Below are 27,545 nucleotides of genomic sequence, written 5' to 3'. Positions count from 1 at the left end.
TTTATGTAATAGAGTGAGAACTGCTTGTTCCTGGAGCTGGAGGGAAAATATCCCACCTGTAAAACCAGAGCGAAGCCTCAGTGCCAAGGCTGCTCCGCCTGGGTGAGCTGGGCACTGCCCGTCCTGGCTCGGGCACCTGGGAGGGGGTTGTTTCAGGTATTTTGTTTGTTCTTCGCTGATGCTGCTTGAGCTGTGGCACAGACCTTTGTTGCGATTTAGAGTCAGGGCTGCAGAGGGGGACAATTTCTGCTCACAGGCAATACCAAGAAGGGACAGGCTGTATCTCTGTGGAACACCCTGATACCAGGGCTGGGCCTCGCTTGGCTCCAGGAGTGCATCCTCACAGGGGAGAGGATCGCTCCTTCCCCCCCCAGGGATGGAGCCCTGGTGCTGCCCAAACTGTAACAGTTCTCATGTCAGCTGCGAGGACAAGGCTGGGAAGCCCTTTCCAGTGGGGGCTCCGTGGGGGTCAGTCCCACCTGTGGAGCTGAGCTACCCACTGCACACAGAGCGGAGCCTGGCCTTGTTCAGGTGGCTGTCCCACCACGAGTCCAGCAGTGAGCAGAGCATTGGAGCACGGACTGGGTGGGTGTGCCACCCAGGAATGCCCACAGGCCTGGGCTGTCCCACTTCCCTCTGTGGTGGGAAAACCCCTTTCCCTCGGGGCTCCCCAGGGTGCTGCTGGATGGGAGCAGGGCGGGGGTTCCCTCTGAGGGAATGGCTGAGACCGCACAAAGCTGGAAGGTCAAAAACATTGTTTCTCTTCCTCCTTCTGTGTTGACAAACACGCCAGAAACCAATCCCTGCCTCTCCTTCCTCCCTGCTCTGTTGCCGCCAGCGTGCCCCACGGGCTGCGTTTCCTCCTCCCACTTGTTTTGAGGAAAAACTTCTCTTTCTGTGGCTGAGGCTGTCTTTGTGTTGAGGTGGCACCACCAAGCGTGATGTGCCCATCGCTCGACGGAGGGATCGAACAGCGTTGCTGTCAGCAGGCAGACTTTGCCTCTGGTGCCTGCTATCTTTACAGCCACTTGTAGCTGGAGGTGTGTTAGTTTTCCCTGGCTGTTTCCAGGGCTTGCAGCTGGCTTCTGGCATGAAGATAATTCCATTAGGTGGGACTGCTGGAGCCCGACTGTAGCGCTGGGCCCAGTGCAACACCCGCTTCACAGGTTGGGGCTTTCTGAAGCCTCATGCCCAGGCTGGTGAGATGCTGCTGCTGTGGTGTGTTCCTGGGGCTGGAGGTGGGTTCCAGGGACTTCCTGGGGATTTTGCTTGGGTGTGTGTGTGTTTTGAGAGGATCTCGGGCTGCAGGGTTTGTCAGCTGTGTGTGAGTACCACCCGATAATTCGCAGCAGCGCCAAAACACACAAAGGGAGGACGCTGCCCCATGCTGGGATGAGGTACTGAGCTGCTGTGGGGTGGGTTTGGTGAGGTGGCAGGGGGCAATGGTGGGGGGCTGAGGATCCCCCACTCTTCAGGTGCTGAGGAGCCCCACACTGGGGTGCTGAGCATCAGGTGATGGTGCTTGTGCAGTGAGATGTGCCCACAGGCTGAGGTGAGGGCTCTTGCCCCCGGGCTGCATGTTCTGCCCCACGAAGCCCGATGCAAAAGAGGCTCTGCTGCTGCTGGGGGTGGATTCGGGGTTTGGGTTTGTTTTTGGCTCGAGGCTGATCTCTGCAGCGTGTTCACCGTGCCAGGCGGGGAAGCGAACGGAAAACGAAAGTGATGAACAGAAAGGCAGGAAGGCAGCGCTGCTCTGCCCCCACCGCCCTCCCCCCGAGCACCATTAAAAGGCTGCCGGGGGGGCCAGACTGAGCACCGGAGCTGCCGCTCGATATTCGTTCATAACTCGCCGGTGCCGCCGCAACCTGAGCTGGACCGAGGCTGAGCGCGGGGATCCCCGACCCTCCGCGGGTGAGCAGTGGCTCCGGGAGCAGCCCCCGTGGTGGGGGGAGAGGGGAGGTCATGACCCGGGTGAGACTCGGACCCCGATGTGCGGGGACGGGCGAGTGGAGCGGGACGGGGCTGGGAGGCTGGTACCCCCAGGAGCGCCCGTCCTGTTCGCTGCGGGATGCGGGTGGTGCTGTCCCGCCGGTGCCGGTACCGGCTCCTGCTTCCCTCGGTGCCGGTGCCCGCTCCCCCCTGGTGCCCCTTCCCCCTGGTGCCCGGTGCAGTCTCCCCCCGCCCGCTGGCGGTCCCGGTGGCGGCTCCCTCCAGTCCTGGTGGCTGCTCCGGCTCCCCCCGGTGCCAGTGCCGGTTCCCCCCGCCCGGTGCCGGTGCCTGCTCCTGCTCCCCGCCGTGCCGGCGGGCGGGGCGGGGCGGGGCCGCCGTGATGCAATTTCCGCGAAGTCCGGCCCCGGTTTGAATGCGGGGAGGCCCCAGAAACGAAACTGCCGGCGGCGGCGAGTCCCCGGGTCCCCCCGAGCCCCCCACCCCGGCGGCGGCGGCGGCGGTGAGAGCGGAGGGGGAGGCTTCGAGCGCGGGGGAGCTCCGGGGATGGGGGGTCTGCGGAGCGTCCTGGGGGGCAGCAGGACCGAGGGTGCCCCCGGCAGCCCCGCAGCGAGCCGTGGGGTGCTGCAGGGCGTGCGGGATGCTGCAGGGCGTGCGGGGTGCTCATCCCTCTCAGCCCCCGCCCCGGCTCGTCCCTGCCCGGGCTGGCGCGCCTTGGGGAGAGGAGGGTCACGGCCAGGGTGCAGGTCTTGGGGTGCAAAAGCTCTGGATCGAGGATGGGGAGAACCCCAGGGGTGCAGAGTGCCGCCTCTGGTGGGCGAACGCCGAAAGCTGCCGCCTCTGAGCTCCGAGGATCTGGGAGCTCCGCGTGAACTTCTTGCAGTTGGGTGAAGCAAATGCAGCATCTCGGGGTGCCGGTACCTGGGGGCTCTGCACGAACGGAAGGGTCCGTGCCTGCACACCCACTCGAGCAGCGGTGTCGCGGCTGTCACCACGGCAGGCGGGACGGTGCTGGCTCTTGGATGGGATGTGGAGTGAAGCGTCTGGTTGAAAGAGGCTGGGGAAGGGGGTGCCCCGAGAACTTTGGAGGCTGTTTTTGCGCTGGAGGGAGATACCGGCGGGGTGCGGTTTCGGTGCAGCCAGGAGGAGGACTGTGGGCAATGAGGTGGCACCGGGCAGCATCTGCCAGGCAGCTCCTTTTCCACCGTTACCAAACCCTCTCGGCCAGCCCGGCTGCACCAGTCACTCGTGGGCTGCTGGGGATGCTGGGACGGTCTCGCACTGCTGCTCCGAATGCTTGGAGTTGGGGAAAAACTCCCCAGTGCTCAGCCGGCTCTGATAACTGGGATGCGGGGCTGCAACCCCTCAAGGCACGCGGTCCCCTGTCCGCATCCCCACAGAGAGCTGTCCCAGCACTCTGATCCATGTCCCTCGCTCTGATCGAGGGGCGTTTGGCTTACTCCAGCCTAACGCGTTGCCTAATATCCTGTCAATAATTAACCAAGTGCTGATTCCGGGGAAAAACCGCCTTCCTCCTGATGGGATGGGATGGGATGGGTGCGGAGCGTCAGAACGCAGGGGCACGATGAGCTTTTCTCTGCCACGGCCGTGCTTCCACTCGCCATTGCCGGGGAAATGTGATTATCTCTGGTCCCAGCGCTGCCCCGCGAGGCGCCTGCCGGGGACGATGCTCGGACACGGCGTGGCCCGGCCCTGACCCCAAAGCGGCTTCCTGAGGGCGGAGGAAATGCTGTCCGCGGTGCTGTGGTTTGGTTTGCTTTGTGGCGAGGCTGGACCTGTGCTGGCAGTGGGGCTGTGTCGGTGCCTGGGGAGGGTCGGTGCGGTTGGGAGAGAGGCAGATACCCACCCTGATGGGTCCATGAACCTCCATGACCTGGGGGTACAATAAAACCAGCCTCTCCATCTGCCAGGGTGAGTTGTCACCCGTCAGTGGGATGTGAGTGGCTTTAAACACTGGTCTGGGCTTTTCAGGACCTGTGTAAAGAAGGTTGCTTTCCTTAAAATATGCAAAAGTCAGCTTGTCATCCGTGATCTGTGTGGCTGGCTGGTAAATATTGCTCCAAATGTCCCATTTTTGTTGGGGCATTTGGATTTTGCCCCAAGACACCAGCTGACATCAGTCTTATTCCCAGTGGGACAGCTGTCTTACAACACACCTCCCTGAGCTTCCTCATGCCCTGAGTCTTCTCTCCACCCCAGCCTGGAATGCAAAATTTCCCCTAGCTTTTGTCTTTATTACTTTTTTTTTTTCTCCTTTTTTTTCCTGGTATAAGACTGTAGAGGGAAAAAGGCTTTAATTTGCGGGCAGTGCTGGTGCTGTGCAGAGACTTTGAGCGGGGTTTGCACTTCCCCTTCCGCTTCCCTCCCACCTCCAGACCCAGAGCGTGTTCTGGCAGTTTGCTCAAAATCAAAGGCTTTCTTAAAAAAATAAACAGCAAGGGAATTGACCCCTTTAAAGGTGGAATATTCCCTCTTAGTTTTTTTTTTTTTTTTTTACAGCTGGGCTGCCCTGCCCGGGCATGAATTCCAGGAGCAGCCTGGCTGTCCTGCAAGATTTTTATGGGCAGTTCTTAAGCGTTTTCACCGGGTTTGTCGGTGCTGCAGGACAGTGTCTCCCATGGGTTGTGGGCGTGCTGGGACCAGGAAGCTCGGCTCCCTCTCCGTGGAGCCAGGTGCCAGCGATCAGGTTTCGTCCTCTCCCGTGTGTGTAACTGCGGTATTTTGGAGTTTCCAGCAGTTACGGTGTTGCGCAGATGTTGCACAAACCCCCAGCGTGAGTGCCTTTCCCAGAGGGCCCGTCCCGAAGGAGGAGTCTTCCAGAGGAAGGAAGGTGAAACTGCTGTCGGAGGGATGCCAAAGTGTTCCCGAAGCTGCAGATGTCAGCTCTGATTCCACTGGGAATGCGCTGTCCCCGCCAGCTTCAAAGGAGCTGAAAGGCTCTTGGAGGCCGAGCGTGAGTTGGGTCCCACTCCGGGCATTCCCAGTGTGGAGGTTTGGGAACAGCCTGGCCCCCCCAGGCCCTTGCTGCCACCATGTCCCCCCATGTCCCTCCTGCCCAAGCCAAATTCCCGGGACAAGCTGGGCCTGCAGCCGCAGGGGTCCCTGCCTCTGCCCTGGGGTCCCAGTTAGCTTCAGCTGACCACTTAATTCCCAGGGAAAGCCGAGTGGGAATGCTCTCTCTTAGCAAACAGTCTCCCCAGGCCAGCACAGGAGGGAGCAGGTGCAGGGATTTTCCCTCCTGCAGCCCAGCACAGCATCCTGAGGAGCCGTGCTCAGAGCAAACTATGTCTCCCCACACCACTGCCTGGATTCCCAGGCTCCAGGGGTTTTTCAGGGGCTTATGACCCTGGAGCAGCCTCCAAGCAGATCCAGGGGGTCTGCAGGCCCTGCCAGCACTGTGCTGCTTTTCCAGTCTTGCTGGGGATCAGCAGAGCATTCCCTGATGCCCTTGGGCAGGAGGCACAGTGTCCCATGCCCTGTCCTGCCTTTATAGGTGCTCTCCTGTATTTTTATTGTTTCCCAAATTATTTCATTTCAGTGGAAAGCATTTTACTCTGCATCAGTCAGCAATCAGGCAGCACCAGAACCTCTGCTGTGGCTCCAGCCTTTCTGTTTTTTGTGGTAGAACCAGAGCAAAGAAAGAGCTCCTGACCCCTGGGCTGCAGAAACAGTTTTAATCCAATGGCCGTGACCTTGTTACAGGCAGAGGATGGGATATCCTGGTTCTCTGCTGGTCCCAGCCCGTTCTGGGTCAGGGCTGCTCTTCTTTCACTGCCAGCCTGCACTGAGTGCTGCAAGTAAAGGTTTGGAAGTGAAGGCACAGAGACGAGTCGGGGTGATTTAGCTCTGGGTGCAGAGCTGATGCCGTGGCACAGTGACCCAAATCAAGCCAGCGCTGCCGTGGGAGTCCACCACGGAATCCCATGGCTTTCCAAATCAGAAACCTGCAGCTCTGCCCAGTGCCAGGCTCGCTGCCAGGCCTTGAGAGATAAACTGGGCTGGTGTTTATCCACTGAGCACGTGTCCGACCTGATACACACAGAGAAGTAGGATGAGGTGATTCCTTCCTGGCTTGGCAGAGGGTGGGTGCTGTGACACTGGGATGGGAGGTGAGGACCCCTTTGAGGGTGAGCTGGGAGGGTGGGTAATGCTCTGGCCACTTCCAGCTCAGTGTTTGCTGCCTGGAGCTCCAGCTGGAGCGGCAGCTTTAGAACCCCCTGCCTGCCTCCCTCAGTGCCCCTTTAATCCCAGAGGAGGGAAAAGGATTCTTAACTAAAAGTGAAAAGCATTTCTGCAGAAGCAATGCAAGGTTTTTTCTCCTCCTCCTCCATTGTCCACTGGACCTCAGCTGTAAATCTGGCTCTTTTCCCAGTATCACTGGAGAGCCAGTCCACTGTGGCTGCTGCTCAGGAGCCCTCGGCATGAGGCTGGTGGCTTTGCTTGGCAGCACACCCTGCCCGCGGATGTGCCTGGGCATGTTTCCTTCACCCTGGCCACGTGGCCCAGCCACCAAACCCCGCAGCATCATTCCCAGGGATGTTCCTGGCCTCTGGTTGCCCAGGAAACTGATGGCAAATGAAGGCGCTGGTGGCTGGAGAGGGCAGTGAGCTGTGAGTTGCTTCCCTCACCGCCAGGGCCGAGCTCTCCCAGCCGGATGTTTACTGAGCTGTCAGCTGGGGAGATGCTGGCAGGTCCCTGTTGCTGCATGCCCATCTCCTGGTCTTGAGTGCTGCATCCTGGGAGCAAAGAGGGTGGTTCCTTCCTTAATTAATTCCAATTAGTCTTTTGTGCCACAGGGGCAGATGGGCTGAGGGGCTGGAGCTGGGTTCCTCTCACTTGTTGTGGGGCTGCCCAGCCAGCCCAGGGCAGAGAGCAGGAAAAAGAAAGAGAAAGTTGGCAGGAGAGAACAGAGGCGGGGAAGGTGCTGGCAGCGGGAAGAGGAAGTCGGATCGTGTGGCTGTGGTCTGGGGGGAGCTTTGTGGCCACCTTGAGGGCCGTGCTGGACCCTCTGGGGCAGCCTCTGCTGCTTTGCCATGTCGGGTGGTAAATGCTGATGGTCTACGGGCTGCGGCACACGGGACCAGGCTGAGCCCTGCTGGGAGCCAGCACCACTCAGCAGTGCGATCCCTGTGGGACATGGTCCCCTGGGACCCAGGGTGGTGCGGGAACAGAGCTGGGTGAGTGGGTGGGGGCAGACCTCAGGTGCTGTGGTACGGAGTGTGAGGGTGTCTGGGTGGGGTTCCTGGCTGTGCTGGTGACTCCGTGTGCACCCAGCCAGGAACTGTCTGATATTTCCTGCTAAGTCGCTTGTTCCTTGTTCTTTTGTCAGGCTTCATGAGCTCACACCGATGGCTGGCAGGTATGTAGAGAGCTAGGACACATCCACTCACTCCATGGCACCTCCTCCCCCCGGCGCCGCCTGGTAGGACCTTCCCGGACGTTCATTTTGCTCCGCTCGAGCCACCGCCAAAGATGCCGACAGCCAACGGCCCACGGGTGCCACTGGGCAGCCTCCAGAAGCAGCTGGATCTGCTCCTGGTCTGCTCCAAGTGCAGTGTGAAGGAGAATGAGATCACCTACCACCCGCGGGAGGTGGAGCACAAGTGCATGTACGAGATCCTGCTGGCCCGCTGCCGCAGCCACCGGAGCACGGCCTGGAGGAAGGTGTCCCGGCGGCCCGGCTTCCCCAACCCGGCACGCTACGCCGTCTGCAGGTACTACGTGATGGGGCTGGGCTGCAGCAGGCACAAGAACCAGTGCACCTTTGCCTGGAGCGCAGAGGAGGCCATGGTCTGGAACTTTGAGAGGGAACACCAGCTGGAGCGCCGCTGGCTGAAGGCGGCAGTGCTGCAGGCTCAGCTGGGGGGTCAGCCCCCCAACGCCTCCCACGCCCCTGCAAGCGCTGCCAGTGAGATCACCAGCGAGTTTGGGGGGCACTTCCAGGAGATCTGCAAGCGTTGTTTCTTCGGCTGCCCCCAGCGCATCTCGGTGGGCGGCCACAGGCGGCTCTGCGAGTCCCACCGCGCCTGGGACCCGCTCCTGGTGCACGTGGTGCTGGACAGCAAGAAGAAGCAGCAGTACACAGCCATCCGGCCCTGCCCCGAGTTCATCTCCACCCTCAGCTACTGCCGCTTCGTCTCCCGGGGCCAGCCCTGCCGGCTCGGCCCGCGCCGCTGCCAGTTCGCCCACAGTGACGTGGAGATGGCCGTGTGGGAGGCCGAGAGGCAGGACGGCCTGCTGCGCTCCGACCTGCTGCCGCCCGTGGGCACCTGCAGCACCAACGGCGAGCCGGAGGCGCCCGCGCCGGTGCACTTCTACTGCCGGATCTGCCTGGTGACCTTCAGCTCGCAGGAGAGCTTCGAGAACCACTGCTCCTCCGTCGAGCACGTGCAGATGCTCTCGGCCGACAGCTCCGTGCAGTGGGTGCACCGCGCGCCGCCGCTCGGGCTGACCAAGTTCTCGCTGTGCAGCAGGTAAGATGTCCACCAGGGAAGAGGGCAGGGGGCAGCAGGCAGCTGCCCGAGGCTCCCCGAGGACCCCCGTGCCACCGGGCACGGGTGGCACCTGGGACACCTCTCTCCCGACAGAGCCGAGGTGTGTGAAATGGGGAATAGCTGCACCAAGGCCCATTCCAAGGAGGAGCTGCAGGAGTGGATCCAGAGGGTGAAGGTTGCCACGAAGAAAAAGAAGCAAGCCCTGAAGGACGGGCTCTTGTCCTACCAGGACCGGCTCATTGCCGAGTATCGGACGTGCTCCAACGAGGTGTTAATTGTGAGTGGCGGGCACAGGGTGGGAGCGCGCTGGTCCGGTGCAGGAATCTTCTGGTGTGAGAGCTTGGGAATGGAACCCACCACTCACCTTCCTAATGGGGACGCAGAAAGGGGTGTGGCATCCCCCTTCCTTCACCCCTTTTGAGACGGTAACCTGAGAGCCTGCTCGGGGTACCCGAGCTGTGCCGTAGGTCCTCTCGCTTCCCAAGGCTGCTTCCCAAGGGATGGGGAGCAGCGGTGGGTGATGATGTACTGTTGGTCCCTCTTGGGAGGATACAGTGTAAAGGCGAAGACAAAGATGGCCCCACGGAGGGCTCTGCAGTGTGTGTCTCTGGGACACTGCCTTCAGTCCCTCTCATGCCTCCCACAGATGTCTGAGCATGTCGAGGGTGTCAGAGTTGTGTGTGAGCAGCCTCTGCAAGTGCAGCTGGAGGACAGGAGGACGAAATACCAATGGAGGTTCAAGGTCCATGCTCAGGTAAGCCCAGCTCTGTGCAGGGGGAGGCTGTTTGCTGCCGGCAGTGCCTGCTGCTGGGTGCAGTCCTTGTCCTTTGGAGGGTTTTGTTTGGAGTTGGTTTGGTTTTGGTTTTTTTTTTAATTACTATTTCTGCAAGGGGCAGAAGGACAGGGCTTTGGGGATGTCCAGGTGAGGACATATGTTGGGTATTCAGGAGCAGCTCAGGTGGTGCCTGCACTGGGGCTGTGTGTGAGGGGTGCAGCCACTGTGTCTCCCATCTTCTGCAGTGGAGCTGGGGCAGACTGAGCTCCTCTTAACACCTCCCATGTATCATCACATTCAGCTGCTGTTCTGCCCAGGATTTTGTGGGTGTTGGGGGCAAGAGCCTGTCCTCTCCAGCACAGGAGATTTCCCTTTTACAGTGCAGTGTCTCCACTGATATTAAACTGAAACCTGAGGTTCTCTGAGACCTTAAAATAATTGCTGTGGGGTTGCATGAGGAATGAGCTATGGTGGGTCTGACACGTCATTTCTCTAGGAAGTGCTGCTGCAGCACCTCACCAGATGCTGGGCTCTTCCCGTGGGCTGCCCTCACTGTGTCCCTGTCTTTTCCTCGATGGCAGATGCCTCTGCAGCACGTGGCCCTGCTGAAGCGGGAACCTGGAGTCAAATTCTACTTCTCGGGGAACGGCCTTTCCCAGGACCTGCAGTACCTCCGCGGGGAGCACGTGTGCTCCTCGCCCCGCACGGCACTGGTGGAGGTCACCATGGAGTGCTGCACGCTGGGGGTCTTCGAGCAGTGGGTGGTCTTCGACTTCGGCAAACGCCCCGTGCTCATGCAGAAGATCAGGGTGAAGGTGGGCCGGCGGGAGACCCCCCAGCACATCCCCAGCAGCAGGGAGAGCAGCCGGCCCGTCAACTTCGAGCGGTGGGATAGAGGTAACCGCGTCATCGTTCCCAGCGTGCCGAGGACGGCGGAAGACGTGGCTCTGCTGGCAAAGTACAAACCTCCCGCTCTGGCGCTGGATTACCAAAGCGAGGGCGGTGCAGTGGTTCCCATCACCCGGCTCAACTATCGGGACAGGATGCACAGCTTCCTCTTCCGTGAGGAGGAAGCCGAGCAGGCTCTGATTGCCAAGTAAGTGCCAGGTGTGGATCCAGGTGGTTCCTCCTTGCTGAGGACCACGAGCCCATGGTTAACCGATGGGGCCATGCTGCTTCTGAGGTCTCTGTCCCTTCTGGATTGGGTCCTGGGGTGCTTTCCCAGAAAAATGGGAACCTGCCAAGAAGGATGACTTGCTGGGTGGTGATAGGAGGGGGAGAGCTGGGTCTCATCCTGTGGCTGTGGATTAGTCAGAAGCACGATTTCTGTCCCTCTGTGCTCGGGGGGCTGGCAGACCCTCTCTGGGTATAGGTAGCAATGCCCCCTTCACTCGGGGGTCTGTTCCCTGCTCTTCATTCGGGTGTTCCCTCCTTTCAGACTCAACCTGCGTGTCCTCATCTCCCTCACGCCCATGCTGCAGAGCCTCTCCATGGGGATGAAGTTTGCCCTCTCTGGGGAGCTGTTTGCTGAAGTGCCTACCCCGTACAACCTCTCTCCAGACACGGACGAGGGGTACCTGCTGAGCAGGTCTGTGCCCACCGCGTTCCTGGCACCTGACCCACCTGTAGACAACCGGGTTTATGAAGTTATTGTGGAGCACAAAGCCACCACGGAGAAGACCATCTGGCTGCAGATACCAAACAGATGCTGCTTGGAGCTGAACTTCAAGGCAAACACCTCCCACAGGGTGGAGATCCAGTTCCAAATCGACCAGCTACTGTTCCGGCAGTGGCACCAGGCTGTGGACCGCCTGCTGGATGAGAAGCTGGTCCTGCCAGATGTTGCCAGTTGCACCATCCCCTACTCTCTTGCGTCACCACAGAGAGGGAATAGCAAGCAGAAACAAGCCATCTCCTTCATCACAGGCCAAAAGAACCCCAGCCGGCAGGTCCCACCTCTGCTCATCTACGGGCCTTTCGGTACAGGGAAGACGTTCACCTTGGCCATGGCCACCTTGGAGATCCTCAGGCAGCCCAACACACGAGTGCTGATCTGCACTCACACGAACAGGTTAGCAGGGAAGAGGCAACCAGAGCTGTGGGCAGTCAGATCCATTGCTCTCCTTGGGGGATTGAGGGGGAGCCAGGGTGTTTGAGCCAGAGCTGAGCTGCCCTTTTCTCAGCGTGCACTTCACTTGTTTGCTTAAATAAATTAGTTTTTGCTGAATACATCTTAAACTAGCAGTTCCTGCTAGGAAGAAACCAGGCATGGGTGGAAGTCTTTGTGGAAGCGGCAACACAGAGTCATAGAATCCCAGAATGGTTTTGTTTGGAAGGGACCTTACAGCTCATCTTATTCCAAACCCCCTGCCACGGGCAGGGACACCTTCCACTAGACCACGTTGCTCCGAGCCCCATGCAACCTGGTCTTGAACACTTAACATACTCCTGCTTCATTATAAAATGGGAATGGGGCTGGAGAGACAATTCTTTCCAGCCTTTACTGTGTACTGCAACAAGGAGAAAGCCATTGCCTGACTGTGCTGGGATAATATTGTGCTCTAGTTGCCCTTGAAGACTATTTTGCTTTGTGCACGTGCCAATTTACTGACTTTTCCGAGGAGAGTTTGGGGGAGAGGAAATGCAGATCTGGTCTGAATGCCACTGAATCTGCCTTCAGAGAAACCAGGCCAAGACTTAAAATTAGAGCAGTCACACTGAAAAGAGTGTCCACACCCGATCCTGCAGGCTGCTACTGCCTCAGTTTTTAATGCATAATAGATGGTGGCTGCTAATCTTAGCCTGTTCCAGGCTGTTTGCTTGCACGGAAGCTTCTCCGGCAGACCTTGTCTCACCCAGGCATGGGGATGCTGTCAGAGGAGAGCTCCATGCCACTTGGCCCTGGGCAGCAGCAGGGCCACAGGTTTTGTTGGGCACATCACATTTTTCCACATGGGTGTTGAGAGATGTCCTGATCTTGAGTATCAACTCCTCTTTTAACCCATACTCTCGAAAGAGGCTGGGAATTGGTGGCTACACCAACACTGGCTCATGTGCATGGCTGTGAATGTCTGCTGTGACAAGCATGGTGTCACCAGAGCAGGGGGAGGGAGAGTCTGGGTGCGTGGTGGAAGATGACCTGAGAGCACTTCAGGATGGCAGTCACAGAATTTAGGAACAGCACCTACAATTCCTCCATGCTCTTCCCTTCTGTTCCCCTCCAGTGCTGCTGACATCTACATCCGGGAGTATTTCCACAACTACGTGATCAACGGGCACCCGTGGGCCGTTCCCCTGAGGATTATATCCACCGACCGGCCGGTCAGCCTGACAGACCCCACCACCAAGATGTACTGCTGCCTCTCGCCAGACCAATCCTCCTTCAGGCACCCCACGCAGCAAGAGATCGACAAGCACCACATCATCATCACCACCTCCATGTTATCCAAGAACCTGAAGGTTCCCCCGGGCTACTTCAGCCACATCATGATCGACGAGGCTGCGCAGATGCTGGAGTGTGAGGCTTTGGTCCCGCTCTCCTTCGCCACCTTTGAGACCCGGATTGTCCTGGCCGGGGACCACATGCAGATAACCCCCAAGCTGTTCAGTGTTGGGGGCGGGCAATCTGCTGATCACACCCTCCTGAACCGGCTCTTTCAGTTCTACCAGAAGGAGAGGCATGAAGTGGCCATGAAGAGCAGGATCATCTTCAACGAGAATTACCGTTCCACCGCCGGCATCATCGAGTTTGTCTCCAAGCACTTCTACACTGGCAGTGGCAATGCTATCCAAGCCAGTGGGAACATCCCACCCCATCCCGAAATCTACCCGCTCGTGTTCTGCCACGTGTCTGGTGTGGCTGAAAGGGATATCTCCATGATTTCTTGGCACAACGCCTCTGAGATAATACAAGTGATTGAGAAAGTGAAGGAGATCTATCAGAGGTGGCCAGATGAGTGGGGTGTCCGGGATCTGAAGAAGATCTGTGTGGTCTCCCATGGGATGCAGGTGTGTAGGTGAACCCCATGTTCCCCTGATGACTAAACATTCCCTAATGAATGCCTTTTAATCTATTTATGACAAACCTGCCTCATGTGCTAGTGAAAATAGGGAATCTGGGGTCTCACACGCCACCAGTGGTTTTTTTTGAGGCACTGTCCATTTAGGCAGTGTGTGCTGGGTGGTCAGAGCAGAGATGCCTCATGGTGGGATGGCTTAGTTGAACACTGCTTTCAGCATCTTCTAGGCAGGTGAACAACAGGGCAGTGTGAGCCCTGGCTGAAGTCAGGATGTGTGGCTACTCGCAAGTAACTTGAGGAACCTGCAGCCAGGCAGGGTGAGGGACCTTGGTGTTGGATGGGAGGCCTTTCTGAGCTGAGTTCAGCTGTGCCTCTTTCTTTCTTTCTTATCAGGTTTCTGCAACAAGACAAGAGCTGAGGAAAAAGCAGCTGCAAGATGTGGTGGTGGAAAACTACGAAAACCTGCCCGGTGTGTGTCTTGTGCTTGGCCGTGTTTTGGGGTCTTTTTTGTGCTAGTCATGGACAACTTCTGCAGTCATGTTGGTGAACAGGAGAGTCCATAGCAACTAGTCACTGTGTAACAGGCTGGGGGAAGAGTCACTGGGGTGTTAGCAGAGGAGTGTCCAAAGTATTTACGTTTTCCTCCCTGCTAAAATGCAAAACATTGGCTATTATCATGGAAAAATACGTCCCTGGGAGGTGCTGCCAGGCAGAGCTCCCCTGCCCTCCCTCTGTCTCTGCCACTGCCACAGCCCACGTAACACTGATGAGGAGGGAGTGTCTGGAAATCCTTTGGCTGATTTCCATCCCCTTCTGGTTGGCAATTCTTCGACTTCATCTTATCCTTAGTGAATAAGATTCCACACTGAACTAAATCTGTGCCCAACTGTCAGCTCATTTCACATATATGGATGTTGCTTTGTAGGAGGGTGAAAATTCTGTAAGTGCCATCCCAGAGACTTGGGCATGTGTGAATCATGTGAAGCCCTGAGTACCAGTGGGGGAGGCAAGTGATAGAAGGGAATTAAAACCAGGATGGCCTGTGGGTACCAATCACAGAGCAACTCACGAGAGGAGGAGTCTGCAGCTCTGGATGCTGAGAGAGGGATAGGGCTGGTTTTGTCCTCAAGGACTTAGTTTATGACTCATCCATGTTTCTTATTATTATTATCTTTTTTTTTTTAATGTGCAACTGAGACTCCTCGTGGTGAGAATAACTGACCCTGGGGGGTGTTTCTGATCTCCACACCCTTTTTTTGCAGTCTCTTCCAGGCTCTGACATCACCATGGGGGCCTCTTTTGGGTTGTTATTTTTTTGTGTGATCAGCAGAGCTCTTCTCGAGGGAAGAGGGATCCTTGCAAATGGTCACTGCTCTTGTTCCTGCAAGACCCTCAGTCCCTCGGGGAATTTGGGATTCACAGTAAATGTTTGGAAGGAGCTGCTGGCGGGGCTGCTGGTGGCACTGGGCACAAAGGGCTACTCCATGGGCACCCACGGCTGCACTGCCCCAGTGTCCTGCCTTTGTCCCATCTCCGCACTGCCCTTCCTCCCCTGGCATGTGGGTGGTGGTACCTTGTGGTGTCCATCCTGGCTCGTGCCCGGAGGATCTCACCATCCCCAAGAGGTGCTTTACTCCCATCAGGGGACTCCTGTGATTCAGCCAAGCAGGGTTACATCAGTCCACAGCCACGTGGCGCAGCATAGATGGGTGACAGCCAGGCAGGGTCTTCCCTGTTGGGTTCCTGTGAGTGACCTCTCCCTTGTCCCCCCTGTTGCAGGGCGGGAGTTTCGGGTCATCATCATCAGCACGGTCCACACCAGCGAGAGCCTGCGTGTCTCGGCCTCGCACCACCTCGAGTTCTTCAACGAGGCCAGAGTGCTCAACACCATCATGACCCGGGCTCAGTCGCTGGTGGTGGCAGTGGGGGACGCCGTGGCCTTGTGCTCCCACGGCCAGTGCAGCAAGGTGTGGAAGCGCTTCATCCAGCAGTGCATCGACAAGGGGAGCATCTTCCCGGAGAACCTGACGATGGCCCAGATCAAACAGGCTGCGTGTGACAAGGAGAGCTGGAGCAGAAGCCCAGAGGGGAATGAGGAGGACAGCGACACAGATTCCTCAAGCTCTGAGGATGAGAGCGTGAATCCCGATGATCCCATCCTCCAGGAGCTCCTAGATGAGAGCAAGAACATGCTGGTGACAGTGTCCGAAGAAGGGCTGCTGAATGTGAAGTCTGAGGCTTCAAACCTGTGGGCAGACAAGCAGGAATACACCAGCTTCTCTTCTCAGACGATGCAGCAGTATCTGCATATGCACCCCAATATGTACAAGAGATGCGAGCTGATCAAAGAGGGGTTCGACAGAGCTTCTGCCTTCACCCTCAATGACTCCCCTGCCATGAACATTCAGATCAAGGGCAGAGTTCACTGCGGGACGGCCTTCACAGGGGACGAGGTGCTGGTGGAAATCCTGCAGAGCAGCACGGCCGACAGCAGCAGCCACCGCCCGCAGGGGAAGGTCGTGGGCATCCTGAAGCGCGCCGAGAGGGAGCGGAGCTTCGTCTGCATGATGGACGAGTTTGATCCCCGGGTGATGATACCCATCGATCCCACCGTCACCAAAATATTTGTCCCAGGGCTGAAGGAGAAACCAAACGTCGTCCCCATCCGCAAGCTTGTCAATGGGAAGTACAAGGTGGTCAACTGGGAGAAGATCAACCAGGAGACGAGGAGGTGCCGGTTATTCTGCGTCCAGGTTATCTCCTGGCGGGAGGGGTTTTACTACCCTTTGGGAATAGTAACGGAGATCCTGCATGCAGCACTGACTTTGGAAGAAGGCCTAAAGATCCTTGCCTTGGAGTACGGTTTGGAGAATAAATATCCACCTGCTGTCAACAGGGAGTTAGCCAAATACACTTCCAACAGCAGCATAAACCTCACCAAGGAACCCCTGAAGGACTGTCGGAGTTACACGACCTTCACTGTTGACCCCCAGGGTGCCAGGGATTTGGACGACGCCATCAGTGTCCGGGATCTTGGGCGTCACTACGAGATCGGGATCCACATTGCAGACGTGGCCGGCGTCATTCCCAAAGGCTGTGCCCTGGACCTGGAAGCCAAGAAACGGGGGGTCACCTACTACGCTCCCCAGCAGGAGCCTCTGTGCATGTTCCCACCCCACATTAGCCAGGACGTCTGCAGCCTCCTGCCGCAGAAAGATCGGCGGGTGATCTCCTTGTTTGTCACCATAGAGAAGGACACCGATCAGATGTTAAAGGAAGTCTTCACCATCTCCGTGATCCGCTCGGACAGGCAGCTGTCCTATGAAGAGGCAGAGCTCTGCATTAAGAACTGCTACAGGGGAGGAGCAAACGCCCTTCGTTTTGATACCCTGGAGGATTGCATTGCTGTGGCTTATCACTTCTCCAGGATCCATAGGAAGTTTCGGCTGCAGGAGGACTGTTTCTATGACCGGCTGGATGAGGAAAGTTCCCCAGGTAAGAGGGGGTCCCATCAGATGATAGAGGAGTTAATGATCATGTTCAACAGTTTCGTGGCCGAGTTCCTCACCGACAAGGAGGTGACCAGAAATGTCACTCCTCTCCGGTGTCAGTGTGAGCCAAGTCTTACCCAGCTGTCACACATGAAAAACAATTACAGCCACATGGTTCCTTTGTCCATCCATCTCTTGCATCACCTGGGAGAGGTGCCTCCTGGACAAGACACCCCCAAAAACGTGGAGTTCAGTCTTCTGGCCCCCGTCTGGGAGCACCTGCAGTCGGCTGCCAGTGCCCGTGACTTCCAAAAGATGCTAGACCTCGTCGTCACTGATGACATCCACCCAAAGCTGGCCCCCCTGGCCCTGGAGTTCAGGAGGCTGCTCAGCCGCTCCTATTTCTGCCGCTCCAACTCCACTGTCCAGTCGAAAGCCGGCCATTACTCCCTGCACGTTGACTCGTACACCTGGGCTTCCTCTCCCATCCGCCGATACGTGGATGTCGTGGTCCAGCGGCACCTTCATTCCGTGCTCCGCAAGAAGCCCCTCATCTATTCTGTGGACGACATTGACTTCCTCTGTCACGACTTCAACAGGAAGAATTCCCAGGCGATGATGTACGAGAAGAGAGCCCACTGCCTGCAGATGGCCACCCAGCTGAAGGACCAAGTCCTGCAGAAGATTGCCTTCGTGGTGGATATCGAAGAGATGAGCAGGTTTTTTAAAGCCCTGTTTCCCCTGAACAAGGAGAGTCTTCCGGATCCACAGAAAATTAACTACAGGTCCCTTCAGCTGATAGAGCAGCCCGTGTTCATCCAGCAGCGGGGCAGCATCAGGCTGAGGTGGAAGAGGAGGATGTACTCCACAGAGATGAAGGAGCTCAGCCTGCGGGAAGGACCTCTCCGTGACCAGAGTGTCACCCTCTTCCGCACCCAGACTTGGCAAGACGTGCTCACGGCCATCAGGAAGGAGGATTTTGAGAGGGCTGCCCGCCTCCTGCAGCAGAGCAAGGAGCTGTACCAGCGGCACGTGGGGTGGGTGCGGAAGAGCCAGTGCTCACACTACATGGAGCTGGGCCTGGAGCTGAACGCCGGCGACACGCTGCGGTTCCAGCTCACCACCGACGTCTGCCGGGGCTTCCTGGTGCCCTTCGTGCAGCTGTGGTGTGTGGCGCCGGGTTTTGACGTCTGCCTGCAGCACACGGAGAAGCCAATCGACTGCTTCTCTGCCTACGCCACGCTGCAGTCCAAGGACAGGTACAAGACCACGGCGGAGTACAACAAGGTGTGGATGCCGATGAGCGCCATGGAGTCTGCGTCCTGTGCCGTGGCCGAGAACGACTCCATCGTCCTCCACGATGTTAAAATAAAGTGGGCAAGGCAAAGGACAAGCAAAGGGCAGCTGCAGGGGAGCTTTGTGCTGAACAAAATGTATTTGGAGGAGTGCTCCATTGAAGTGGACTTCTCCCACTGTTACCTGTGCATCCGCTTGGGGGGGCTGAAGCTTGGGAGCCTCCAAAGCGACGAGGAAAGCCTTAGCCGTGGCCTCCAGAACCTGGCTTTGCTTGACAAGGAAAGGTCAGAGAACAAACTTGTGGTGGATCCCGATACCTACACCTGGGTGGCTCACGGGGTCGCTGAGGAGGCCGACGATGACAAGAAGTCAGACAGGACTGGTCAGCAGACCATGAACTTTTACATCCACTATATGTCTATGGAGAACATCCCCGTGGAGATCTCACAGGCCTCTGCCAGGTTCACGGTGGAGCTCATACCAAAGATGCTGCCAGACGTGTAAGTGGGCTTAGCAGTGTGCTCTGGTTACCCTGTCCATGCAGAGCAGTGGCTTCCATGGGGCCCCTCTGCTGCACCCCCATGGGCTTTGGTCGCTGCTGTGGCTGATCCCCTGAAAAGCCTGCCCTTACCCAGCTCTTACTGACCATACTGCTGGGCTGTGGATCTTCAGGGGGGTGGCAGCACTCCTCAGGTCTGTTCTCCAGAGCGTTTCATGCTCTTCTGGTTGTCCCCAAGACTGGGGAGATAGGGGAAGGTGCTGAAATTTCCCTGGGCATCTTTTCTTATGTTACTGAGTTGCTGCAATACATGTCATATGTGAAGCACTGGAATGGGGTTTTTTTAGCAGAAGTGCTCCCTGATTTCCAAATCATTCCCCTTTGCTGTTGCTGCAAAGCAAGATCTGCTCTTATTAAATCAGAGCTGATGTCTAGTTTGCCCTTCCTCGTACACAGCACAGGCTGCTATGCACCCACGATGTTGTAGCTTTCTCAGGGCAGAATGTGCTTCCTTTCGTGCCCTGAATTTTAGGAAAAAATGGAAGCTAATCCACGAAGAGGGAGTGGGCCATAATAAAATGAAGTCAGGACTGAAGCTGTGCTCCTTGCTCTCAACATCTTTGCAGGCTCAGCTCTTCACTCAGTTAAAAAATAGTCCCAGAAGCAGAGGAGCAGAATAAGTCCAAGTTATTTGCGGCTTAAGTTCTTTGTGGAAGGAGTCAGTGCAACACCAAAGCAGGGAGAAAGTATAAACAAGGCAGCTGTGCAAAGCTGTATTACAACTTGTGCTGTTCTGTGCTGCATTCCATTCATTCTTATTTTTCCTTGTCTGTCAGACGGAAAGAAAAGGCACTTTGGAGGCTGAAATACGCCTCTGAGCTTGTCCAAAGCATCGCCCTTGGCCACGAACCTCCTCAGAAAGGTAAGTGCAAATATTAATCTTTCTTACCTCGTGGCTACTTGCTTCTGGCCAGGCAGGTGCCCCAGCAGCTTCCGTGGGCCCTTGCCATAGGATTGATGCTCCCACACCAGGAGCATCAATCCTATTGGGGGATTGATTGTCAGGAGGTCCCCCTGACAAGGGGATAAGAGGAGGTGCTACATAATTTGGGATGCCCTGCTGAGGTTGTAATCCCCAGGACTCACAGAGAAGGTTCACAGGCAGAGTATCTTGGCATGGGACAAGGATTATTTTTAGGTGGTCTTGTAATGGACCATGACTCCTCAGTACCTGCTGCTTCCTCCTGCTCAGTCATTTCTGTGGTGCCTTCAGTAACCTTTAAATTTGTTTTCTTGGCTCTGCTGTAACAGTGACAACATCCAGAATCCTGCAGCAAAGATCCTTTGATCTCCCTGGCAGCCAAAGGAAGCTTAACCAGAGTCAGAACCAGGCTATCCTGAATGCTCTGAGAGATTCCTTCACGCTCATCCAAGGCCCACCAGGTAAGGGGGGACAGCAGGAGAACACATGGTATGAATGGCAGTGAGAGCTGATCTGCTGCCTTCCAGAGGACCCTTGGTGAACCAGGAGAAGGGAGTGTGTGTTGGCATCACCCACAGCTGTGCAAGGCAGTCCCCTCCATTCTTGATTTTATTTCATGACTGATCAGGCAGATGCTGATCCAAAGCATGGCTGCTGTGGCTGGAATGTTCTCAGCATCCTCCTTGTTTTTCTAGGCACAGGGAAGACCGTTGTTGGAACTCACATTGTCTACTGGTTTCATAAACTGAACGAGGAGAGCATTGAGAAGGACGAAACACCGTGCCTGGAAGAAGAAAAGCACAAAAAGAGAAAGTGCATCTTGTACTGTGGCCCATCCAACAAGTCTGTTGATGTTGTTGCTGGTAACTATCGTTTTTTTAAGCCCCTGAAGTGGCTCGTAGTGGTGGGAGGGAGAACACGTGGTGTGAGCAGGAGGGGCAGAAAGTGGGGATGGTCCTTGCAGAAGACCCCACGCTGCAGGGCGAGCACTGGCGAGGGTGGGATGAGGAGTGAGGGGCGGGGAGAGGCAGGCCATGAGCACCACCAGTGCCTGGTGCCGTCTGAGCAGACCTGTCCTCCTTCCCCAGAGATGCTACTGAAGATGAAGAACCTGAAACCACTGAGGGTTTACGGGGAGGCCATCGAGACGATGGAATTCCCGTACCCAGGGAGCAACCGGCAGCTCTCCCGTAAATCCCTGCGGGACACAAAGCCAAAGCGTGAGCTCAGGTAGGATGGCAGGGCCCCGCAGGCAATGAGGGTGCTGGGGAGAGGTGGCTTCTGCACCAGCAACCCTGAACAAACCAGAGCAAATGCAGTTTCACTCCACCGCTGTGGAGCAGCACTGTTAACCTGCTTTGTAATTAATTTGTAATTAATTTTTTCAAGTGAAGGTGTATAATCTAATGTAGCACTAGTCAGGAAACCCAGGTTGTTTAAAAGTCCCTAGGTGTTTTCATCTCTTTGTGGAACAGCTCTAAAAGTCTCTGACTTCATTTCTTCTTGCAACTGCTGAAGGGAAGTGGTTGTATTTTCTGTCCTTGAGTGTGAATTGTTAGATCTACAACAATAGGACAATCTAGTTGTTGACTTTTTTATCTAATGGGGTTTCTACCCATAGACAGGTGGTGTGGTTTGCTTACTGTAGAATAGATCACTTGGGTCTGTGCTGGGGAGAAATATTTACATATTGACTCTTTATTCAGCGAAATAATCCTGCATCACCGCATCCGGCGGCCGCCCAGCCCTTTCTGGCAGGAGATCTGTCAGTTTGACACTCGGATGAGGAACGGAGAGCAGATCACAGAAGCAGAAACAAAGAAGTGAGTAGGAAGAGACCCTGGTGAGAGATGTCTGTGTGCCAGCTCTGAAGCGCAGATTAATAAACTGCGTGTTCAGAATAATGATAAAAAGAGATGGGCTCGAGATTAGTGGTACAGTGCAGAGCCTCAGCATCACTTCTGCGCTGGTGCTGTTGTCCATCTGGACCAGAAGTCCTGTTATGCCTTTGTAAGCCTTGAATCCTCCACCTGAAACCCCCGCCCTGTTGAGTTCAGGACAAAGTACATTTCCTACAATGTCCATCCAAAGCCCGTTTCTGGGAACACCAGCTCATCCAGGGGAGGGAGCCATTGCCATTTGGAAAAGTACAGGCTCTGCCTGGTTCCTGAAGAGGAATCTGGAGATGTTTCCTTTATCAACCTGGTGTCTTCTGCACTGACCACCAGGTACAAAGAGTGGCTGTCACACGGCCGCACGTATCAGCTGCAGTGCCACGATATCATCCTGTGCACGTGCTCTGCCTCAGCTGCCAACGTCCTGGAGCAGCTCAATGTCAGGCAGATAATCATCGATGAGTGTGCCATGTCCACGGAGCCCGAGACCCTCATCCCCTTGGTCAGCCACCGCTTTGCTGAGAAGGTACGTCCCCCCCAAACACACGTCCCTGGGACAGCAGCTCGGGGCTCTGGAACCTCTTCCATCCTTTATCGTGCTGCTCTTTCAAGTCTTAGCACGGGTTAAGGTTTGTGCTTCTTTATGGGATGGGTAGTGCTGTCACCAAAAAGTTGTTCTGGCCCAGGTACAAAGTATTAACATGACAAGAAGCATGGAGCAGATCTGAGTAGACTTAACTACACAATGGAGCGAGTCCAGAGGAGGCATGAAGATACTCTGAGGGCTGGAGCAGCTCTGCTGTGGAGACAGGCTGAGAGAGCTGGAGCTGTTTAGCCTGGAGAGAAGGCTCTAGGGAGACCTTAGAGTGCATTCCAGTGCCTAAAAGGGCTTTAAGAGAGCTGGAGAGGGACTTTGGACAAGGATGTGGAGGGACAGGACAAGGGGGAATGGCTTCACACTGACAGAGGGCAGGAGTAGATGGGATATTAGGGAGAAACTCTTCTCTGTAAGGCTGGTGAGGCCCTGGCACAGGTTGCCCAGAGAAGTTGTGGCTGCCCCATCCCTGGAAGAGTTCAAGGCCAGATTGGATGGAGTTTGGAGCAACCTGATCTAGTGGAAAGTGTCCCTGCCCATGGCAGGAGTGTTGGAATGAGATGATCTTTAAGGCCCCTTCCAACCCAAGCTATTGTAGAATCCTATGATTTTTTTGTTTTCTCCCATCAGAAGGGAGCACATTATCTGAGGCAGGACCTTTATATCACGGTCTTTGGCTGAGGTTGCTGTAAATAAGTAAACATAAATAAGTAACAACAAATGCCTTGTACAACCTTTCAAAGAGCTGATTTCCTCTGTGAGTGCCACCACCCTCGCAGCTGAGGTGTCTCCTCTTCCTTCCAGGTGGTTTTGCTCGGGGATCACAAGCAGCTGAGGCCGGTGGTTAACAATGACTTTTGCAAGAGCCTCGGCATGGAGACGTCTCTCTTTGAGCGCTACCAGGACCAGGCGTGGATGCTGGATATACAGTATCGCATGGTGAGACCCTCGAGGGGGTTGTCTTTTCTCCATCACAAGCAAATGTGGGCTTGCCTCAAGCATCAGATGTTCTCCATTAGTTCTTTCCCTTCCTAGATATAGGATTACATGTAGGAATATACCAGGGCCAGCTACAGCACAAGGTCACAGTGGGTGAAGCCTGCCCAAAAAGTTCCTTGGGTTTTGCTCACCTCGGTTTCTCTCCTTTTTCTCTGCCAGCACAAAGGCATTTGCGAGTTCCCATCCCAGGAGTTCTATGAAACACGGCTGAAAACGTGGCCCCAGCTTCATCAGAGACCCAGTGTGCTCCACCACAGGGACAACGGCTGCTGCCCCATCATCTTCGGGCACGTGGAAGGGAAGGAGCAGTCCCTCATGATTTCCACCGAGGAAGGAAACGAGAACTCCAAAGCCAACCCTGATGAAGCGGCCCAGGCGGTGAGGAGGGTCCTGGGGGGTTCCTGGGGGCGCAGGAGGGGAGGGTGTTGTGCTGGGTGACTCTTGGGATTGTGGAGGGACAACAGAGGTGTAAAGTTAAAGATCAGCCGGGTGCAGTGTCTGCCTGGTGTCTCCCGGGCCTGCAGCACACCAGGACTCCTCTGGACAGGGGCAGGCTTAGGACAGCCTGACCTCCAGGCAAGCACCATGGAGAGGGTGCTGGGGGGCCGTTCCCTCAGGATCCTTCCCTAGGGTGAGCAGGATGCTGGTCTCTGCAGGTGAGGATAGCCAAGCAGCTGGCACTAGATGGCACCATCCGGCCAGAGAGCATCGCCATCCTGAGCCCCTACAACGCCCAGGTGTCCGAGATCAACAAGAGCCTCCTGAGGGAGGGAATCCGCGGGGTGACTGTCTGCACCATCATGAAGAGTCAAGGTGAGGGGGCAGGAGTGGGGAGGGTCAGGTCTGTCTCCTCCCACCCTTTCCTTCCTCAGGAGCTGCTCACAAATACAGTCTCCGAGCAAACCCTACCCCAGGGTCATTTCAACCATGGAAGATCAAATTTCTGGGTGATTTGCGATTATAATAAATCTTTTGGAAGCCTCTGGAGTGCTTGGGGAGGGTGAGACTGCTGAAGGCAGGAAGGTGGAGGATCTCTAGGGGAAGGTACCCTACCCATGGCAGGGGGGTTGGAACTAGGTGGTCTTTAATGTCCCTTCCAACCCAAACCATTCAGTGATTCTACAATTCTGTGTCTGATGGGGGTGTTGGAGAACTGCCAAAACATGTTCTCTTTGGAGAGCAACGACCAGAAGTCTGATGGTCTCCGAAGCAGGAGAAACCCAGAGAGTGGCAGCAGTAGAGAAATGAGTGTCCTGCAGGGTGGAGGGATGACCAAATACTTCCTTCAAAAAAAACCCAAACCTGGTTTGATTCCACTTTCTAGGAAGCGAGTGGAGATACGTGATCCTGTCGACTGTACGCTCCTGCCCCCGGTCTGAGATTGATAGGAAGCCCACGAAGAGCTGGCAGAAGAAGTACCTGGGGTTTGTAACCGACCCAAACCAGGTCAATGTGGGCATCACGCGAGCTCAGGAAGGACTCTGCATCATAGGTGGGTCTCCTCGGACGGTGCACAGGCCTGCAGGGGGACAGGATGTTTGGATAAAGGGATGGCGATCCAAATTAGTACAACCAATAGTCTTGCTTTATTCTTCTGCCTTTTTTTTTTTTTTAGTCTGTGGCTTTGAAACTGGGCAATCTGGGCAAAGCAGGGCTCATGCACGGCTTGAGTGCAGCACGTACAGTTAGTTTTTCTCACCCTTTGGTTTGGGCCACTTTGTTTCTGTCCCTTGCATGCTGGAGCTCTCTCCTAACAGAATCAGGCTGCTTACTTTTCTCCTAATTGCACAGGCATAGGCTGTGGTGTGTAGGGAAGCTGCTCACAGATACGACAGCACGGAAAAGGGAGCTGGAAATGCTCCCTGCCAGGGACCCAACCCTTTAGCTAGAGATGTCAGGCAAAAGTTTCCTTGTGATGGTATCAACCGAGCCTCCTCTGGCCACTAACCCGCTGGCCCCATCCCTGTGCCCACAGGGAACAGGTACCTCCTGGAATGCAACCCTCTGTGGAAGAGGCTCCTCCAGCATTACCGCCAGCGCAACTGCTGTGCTGCAGCCCAGGAGATCCGTGTCAGGAGGAGCACAGCGATCCGATGAGGATGGGCCCCCTCCGCCCGAGCTGCGTTTTCGTGTGCCTTGGGAAGGACCAGATCTTTCCGTCATTTAACGACCTACAGAGCCAAATGCAGCGGGGGGAACGGGGAGCTCCCCCCGCGCCGTGACAGCTCAGAGCTTCGGCACCTCCTTTAGCGTTTTTTTGGGGTGTTTTTAATCAGCGCAACCTCGGACAGGAACTTTCAGCTACAGCAAACCAAAAAGCATCGGAGATGGATGACGGGCGTGTGACTTTATTGATGACACTACTGGTTTTGTAACTGTAAGACGCTCAGCAGAACCTCCCCCATCCTACCTGCCACTGCAGCTGCAATTTTCGGGGACCAAATATTTAGTCCAGCCATCGGGGTTGCACTTTGGGGATCAAATACTCAGTCCATTCATCGGGGTGGAACAACAACACACAGCAGAGCTGCGCAGCAAGATCCTGTTTACCCTGGAGGACCAAAGCTTCTGAGTTAAAAAGCCTCTCATTTTAAAACCAAGGCCAGGGGGATTTTTAAGACTTCTCTTTTTTATTTTTTTTTTTTTTTAAGTGAAGGAAGAAAGCAAAGAGAGATGCATGCACCACTCTTTGTCTAGCCAAAATGTTGTTCTCTGAGCATGTAAATATTGCAGTGCCAAGGCCAAGGTGATTTTGTAAATAGATTTACATGTTCTTTGTACAAAGGAGCTTGTTCCTCACCAGCACAAAGATAAAAAAGGAAAGGTGGGGACTGCTCCTATGAGGAAACGCTGGGATTTGTCAGCCTATTTTAAACTGTTCAGAATTTATTTGAAATCTCCTGTTTGAACCCCTCTTTCCTACCCCACTTTTTTTTTTTTTTTAAAGCTGCTTCTAATTTATTAACTTTTAACTCTGTGAATTCGTTTCACAGCCTTAGGGCCTGAGATTTTAAGAACGGTGAAGGAAATTTGATAAATGTACCACGGCATATGTGTTTATAATGTATTTTTCTATATTCTGTAGCCAAACTGCTGTGAGCTGGAAGCTGTGAGAGGCTGCCTTTGCCCGCTGTGGCTGGTGGCGGTGTACCACGGTGAGGTGGTGCTCTCTGAGCATCATGGAGCTGCTCTTTGAAGCGTGACAGTTTGCAGGGAGGGTGTCTTTTATCTCTCTGTTTCAACTCTGAATGTATGAAGTGCCTGCCTCGGCTCTCCCCGAGCCACGTGCTTGGCCATCTCTCGGTGTCCATGTGGGATGGAGATGAGATGCAAACACGGTGTAGCACCAAGTCTGTGCTGTGCTGGGACACAAGTTTTCCTTGGTGTGAGCCCCTGTGGTTTCCCAGTGCTGTGGGAAGGATGAATTCCGTCCTGTTTGCAGCTGAAGTGCAGGGTGGCTCTTCCCAGTGTGGAGGAACGTGCAATAAGGAAGTGTTTTGTCTGGAAAAGTCTGTGTTTAAACGCTGTGTTTCTTCTCATGACTCTTTGTCTTGGCTCGAGGACACACGGAGAGGTTTTGTTGTTCTCTTCCTAGTTTTAAACTACCTTCCTGCACATCTGCCTTTTGGGGTGTTAGAGCTCTGTGCCAAAGACCACCCAGGCTTGCTCTTGTCCTGCTCAAGCATAATGACAGGCATATGGCTGGTGATTCCATGAGGCATAAAACCCCATAGGAAGTACGTCCTGCTGGTTCTAAGGGTGCTGGTAAGACATAAAATTCACTGTTCCTCTTTGAAGTCATCCAGGGTGGGACCTTAAAAGATCCTGCACCAGCCTGGTTTTGCAAATATTATTGCAATTCCAAAATATGATTGTCTGGGAATCGTTCAGTGGGCTACTGAAATGCAGTCATCCAGCTCCAAGATGATGTGGAGAATTGCAGGAGAGGCTGGAATTCTTGGGATGCATGGGGCCAGCACCATTCGGACAAAGCCACCTTGGTCCCTTTAGAACCAGTGGGCCTCATTTTCATGATCACCTGTAAGTGGAGAGTTTCTCCCCTTGTTTTTTTCTTGGTTATTTCATACATGTAACACATTATTTCATACGGGAGGAGACTCACCCCATGTCTGGTGGCTTAGTGCTCTCGGAGGGGGTTTGACCAAGAGAGAGACCCCATAAAGCAACTCCCTTTGTCCTCAGTGGGGAAAATATGTTTATTCCTGCTCTGTGGAGGCAAAGCCTAGACTAAAATGCTTTGCTTGGTCACCTCTGTGTTGCAATATACATGTTATTTTTTTCCTCTGAAGATGTACTTTATAACTGGTGTGTGGAAAATGCACCCAAGCAGCAGTTACAGCCAGGCTGGACCCTTGTGCTTCTGGCATTGTGAGCAGGTTCCTGGAGAGCTGGGCATGGAATAGTCAGGGATAGCAGAAAGTGCAATTAAACTTTTTATAGACTGTAGTGACAGCTAAATATCGTGTTCTTGTCCTTATGCTCATGGAGAGAATCATAGAAATCAATAGAGG

General features: G+C 55.3%; 1 protein-coding gene across 1 annotated transcript; it reads left to right on the top strand.

Annotated features, from left to right (window-relative positions):
- The first annotated feature begins 2,432 nt into the window (after positions 1–2,432).
- HELZ2 (helicase with zinc finger 2) lies at positions 2,433–27,545 on the top strand. Its single transcript, XM_027901796.1, has 20 exons — positions 2,433–2,449; positions 7,298–8,441; positions 8,556–8,739; positions 9,109–9,216; positions 9,819–10,333; positions 10,676–11,308; positions 12,462–13,245; positions 13,650–13,725; positions 15,036–18,543; positions 19,379–19,464; positions 19,854–19,985; positions 20,220–20,387; positions 20,613–20,754; positions 21,231–21,347; positions 21,753–21,945; positions 22,819–22,953; positions 23,173–23,391; positions 23,670–23,826; positions 24,338–24,505; positions 24,989–27,545. Exons 2-20 carry the CDS (start codon positions 7,441–7,443, stop codon positions 25,108–25,110), a joined length of 8,448 nt encoding a protein of 2,815 aa, XP_027757597.1. The 5' UTR covers positions 2,433–2,449; positions 7,298–7,440; the 3' UTR covers positions 25,111–27,545.

Source organism: Empidonax traillii, unplaced genomic scaffold (genome assembly GCF_003031625.1).
Source record: "Empidonax traillii isolate 1590-97213 ecotype Southwest subspecies unplaced genomic scaffold, ASM303162v1 scaffold816:size509043, whole genome shotgun sequence".
In the NCBI taxonomy this organism is placed as follows: domain Eukaryota; kingdom Metazoa; phylum Chordata; class Aves; order Passeriformes; family Tyrannidae; genus Empidonax; species Empidonax traillii.
This window is presented reverse-complemented; position numbering and strand designations above follow the sequence as displayed.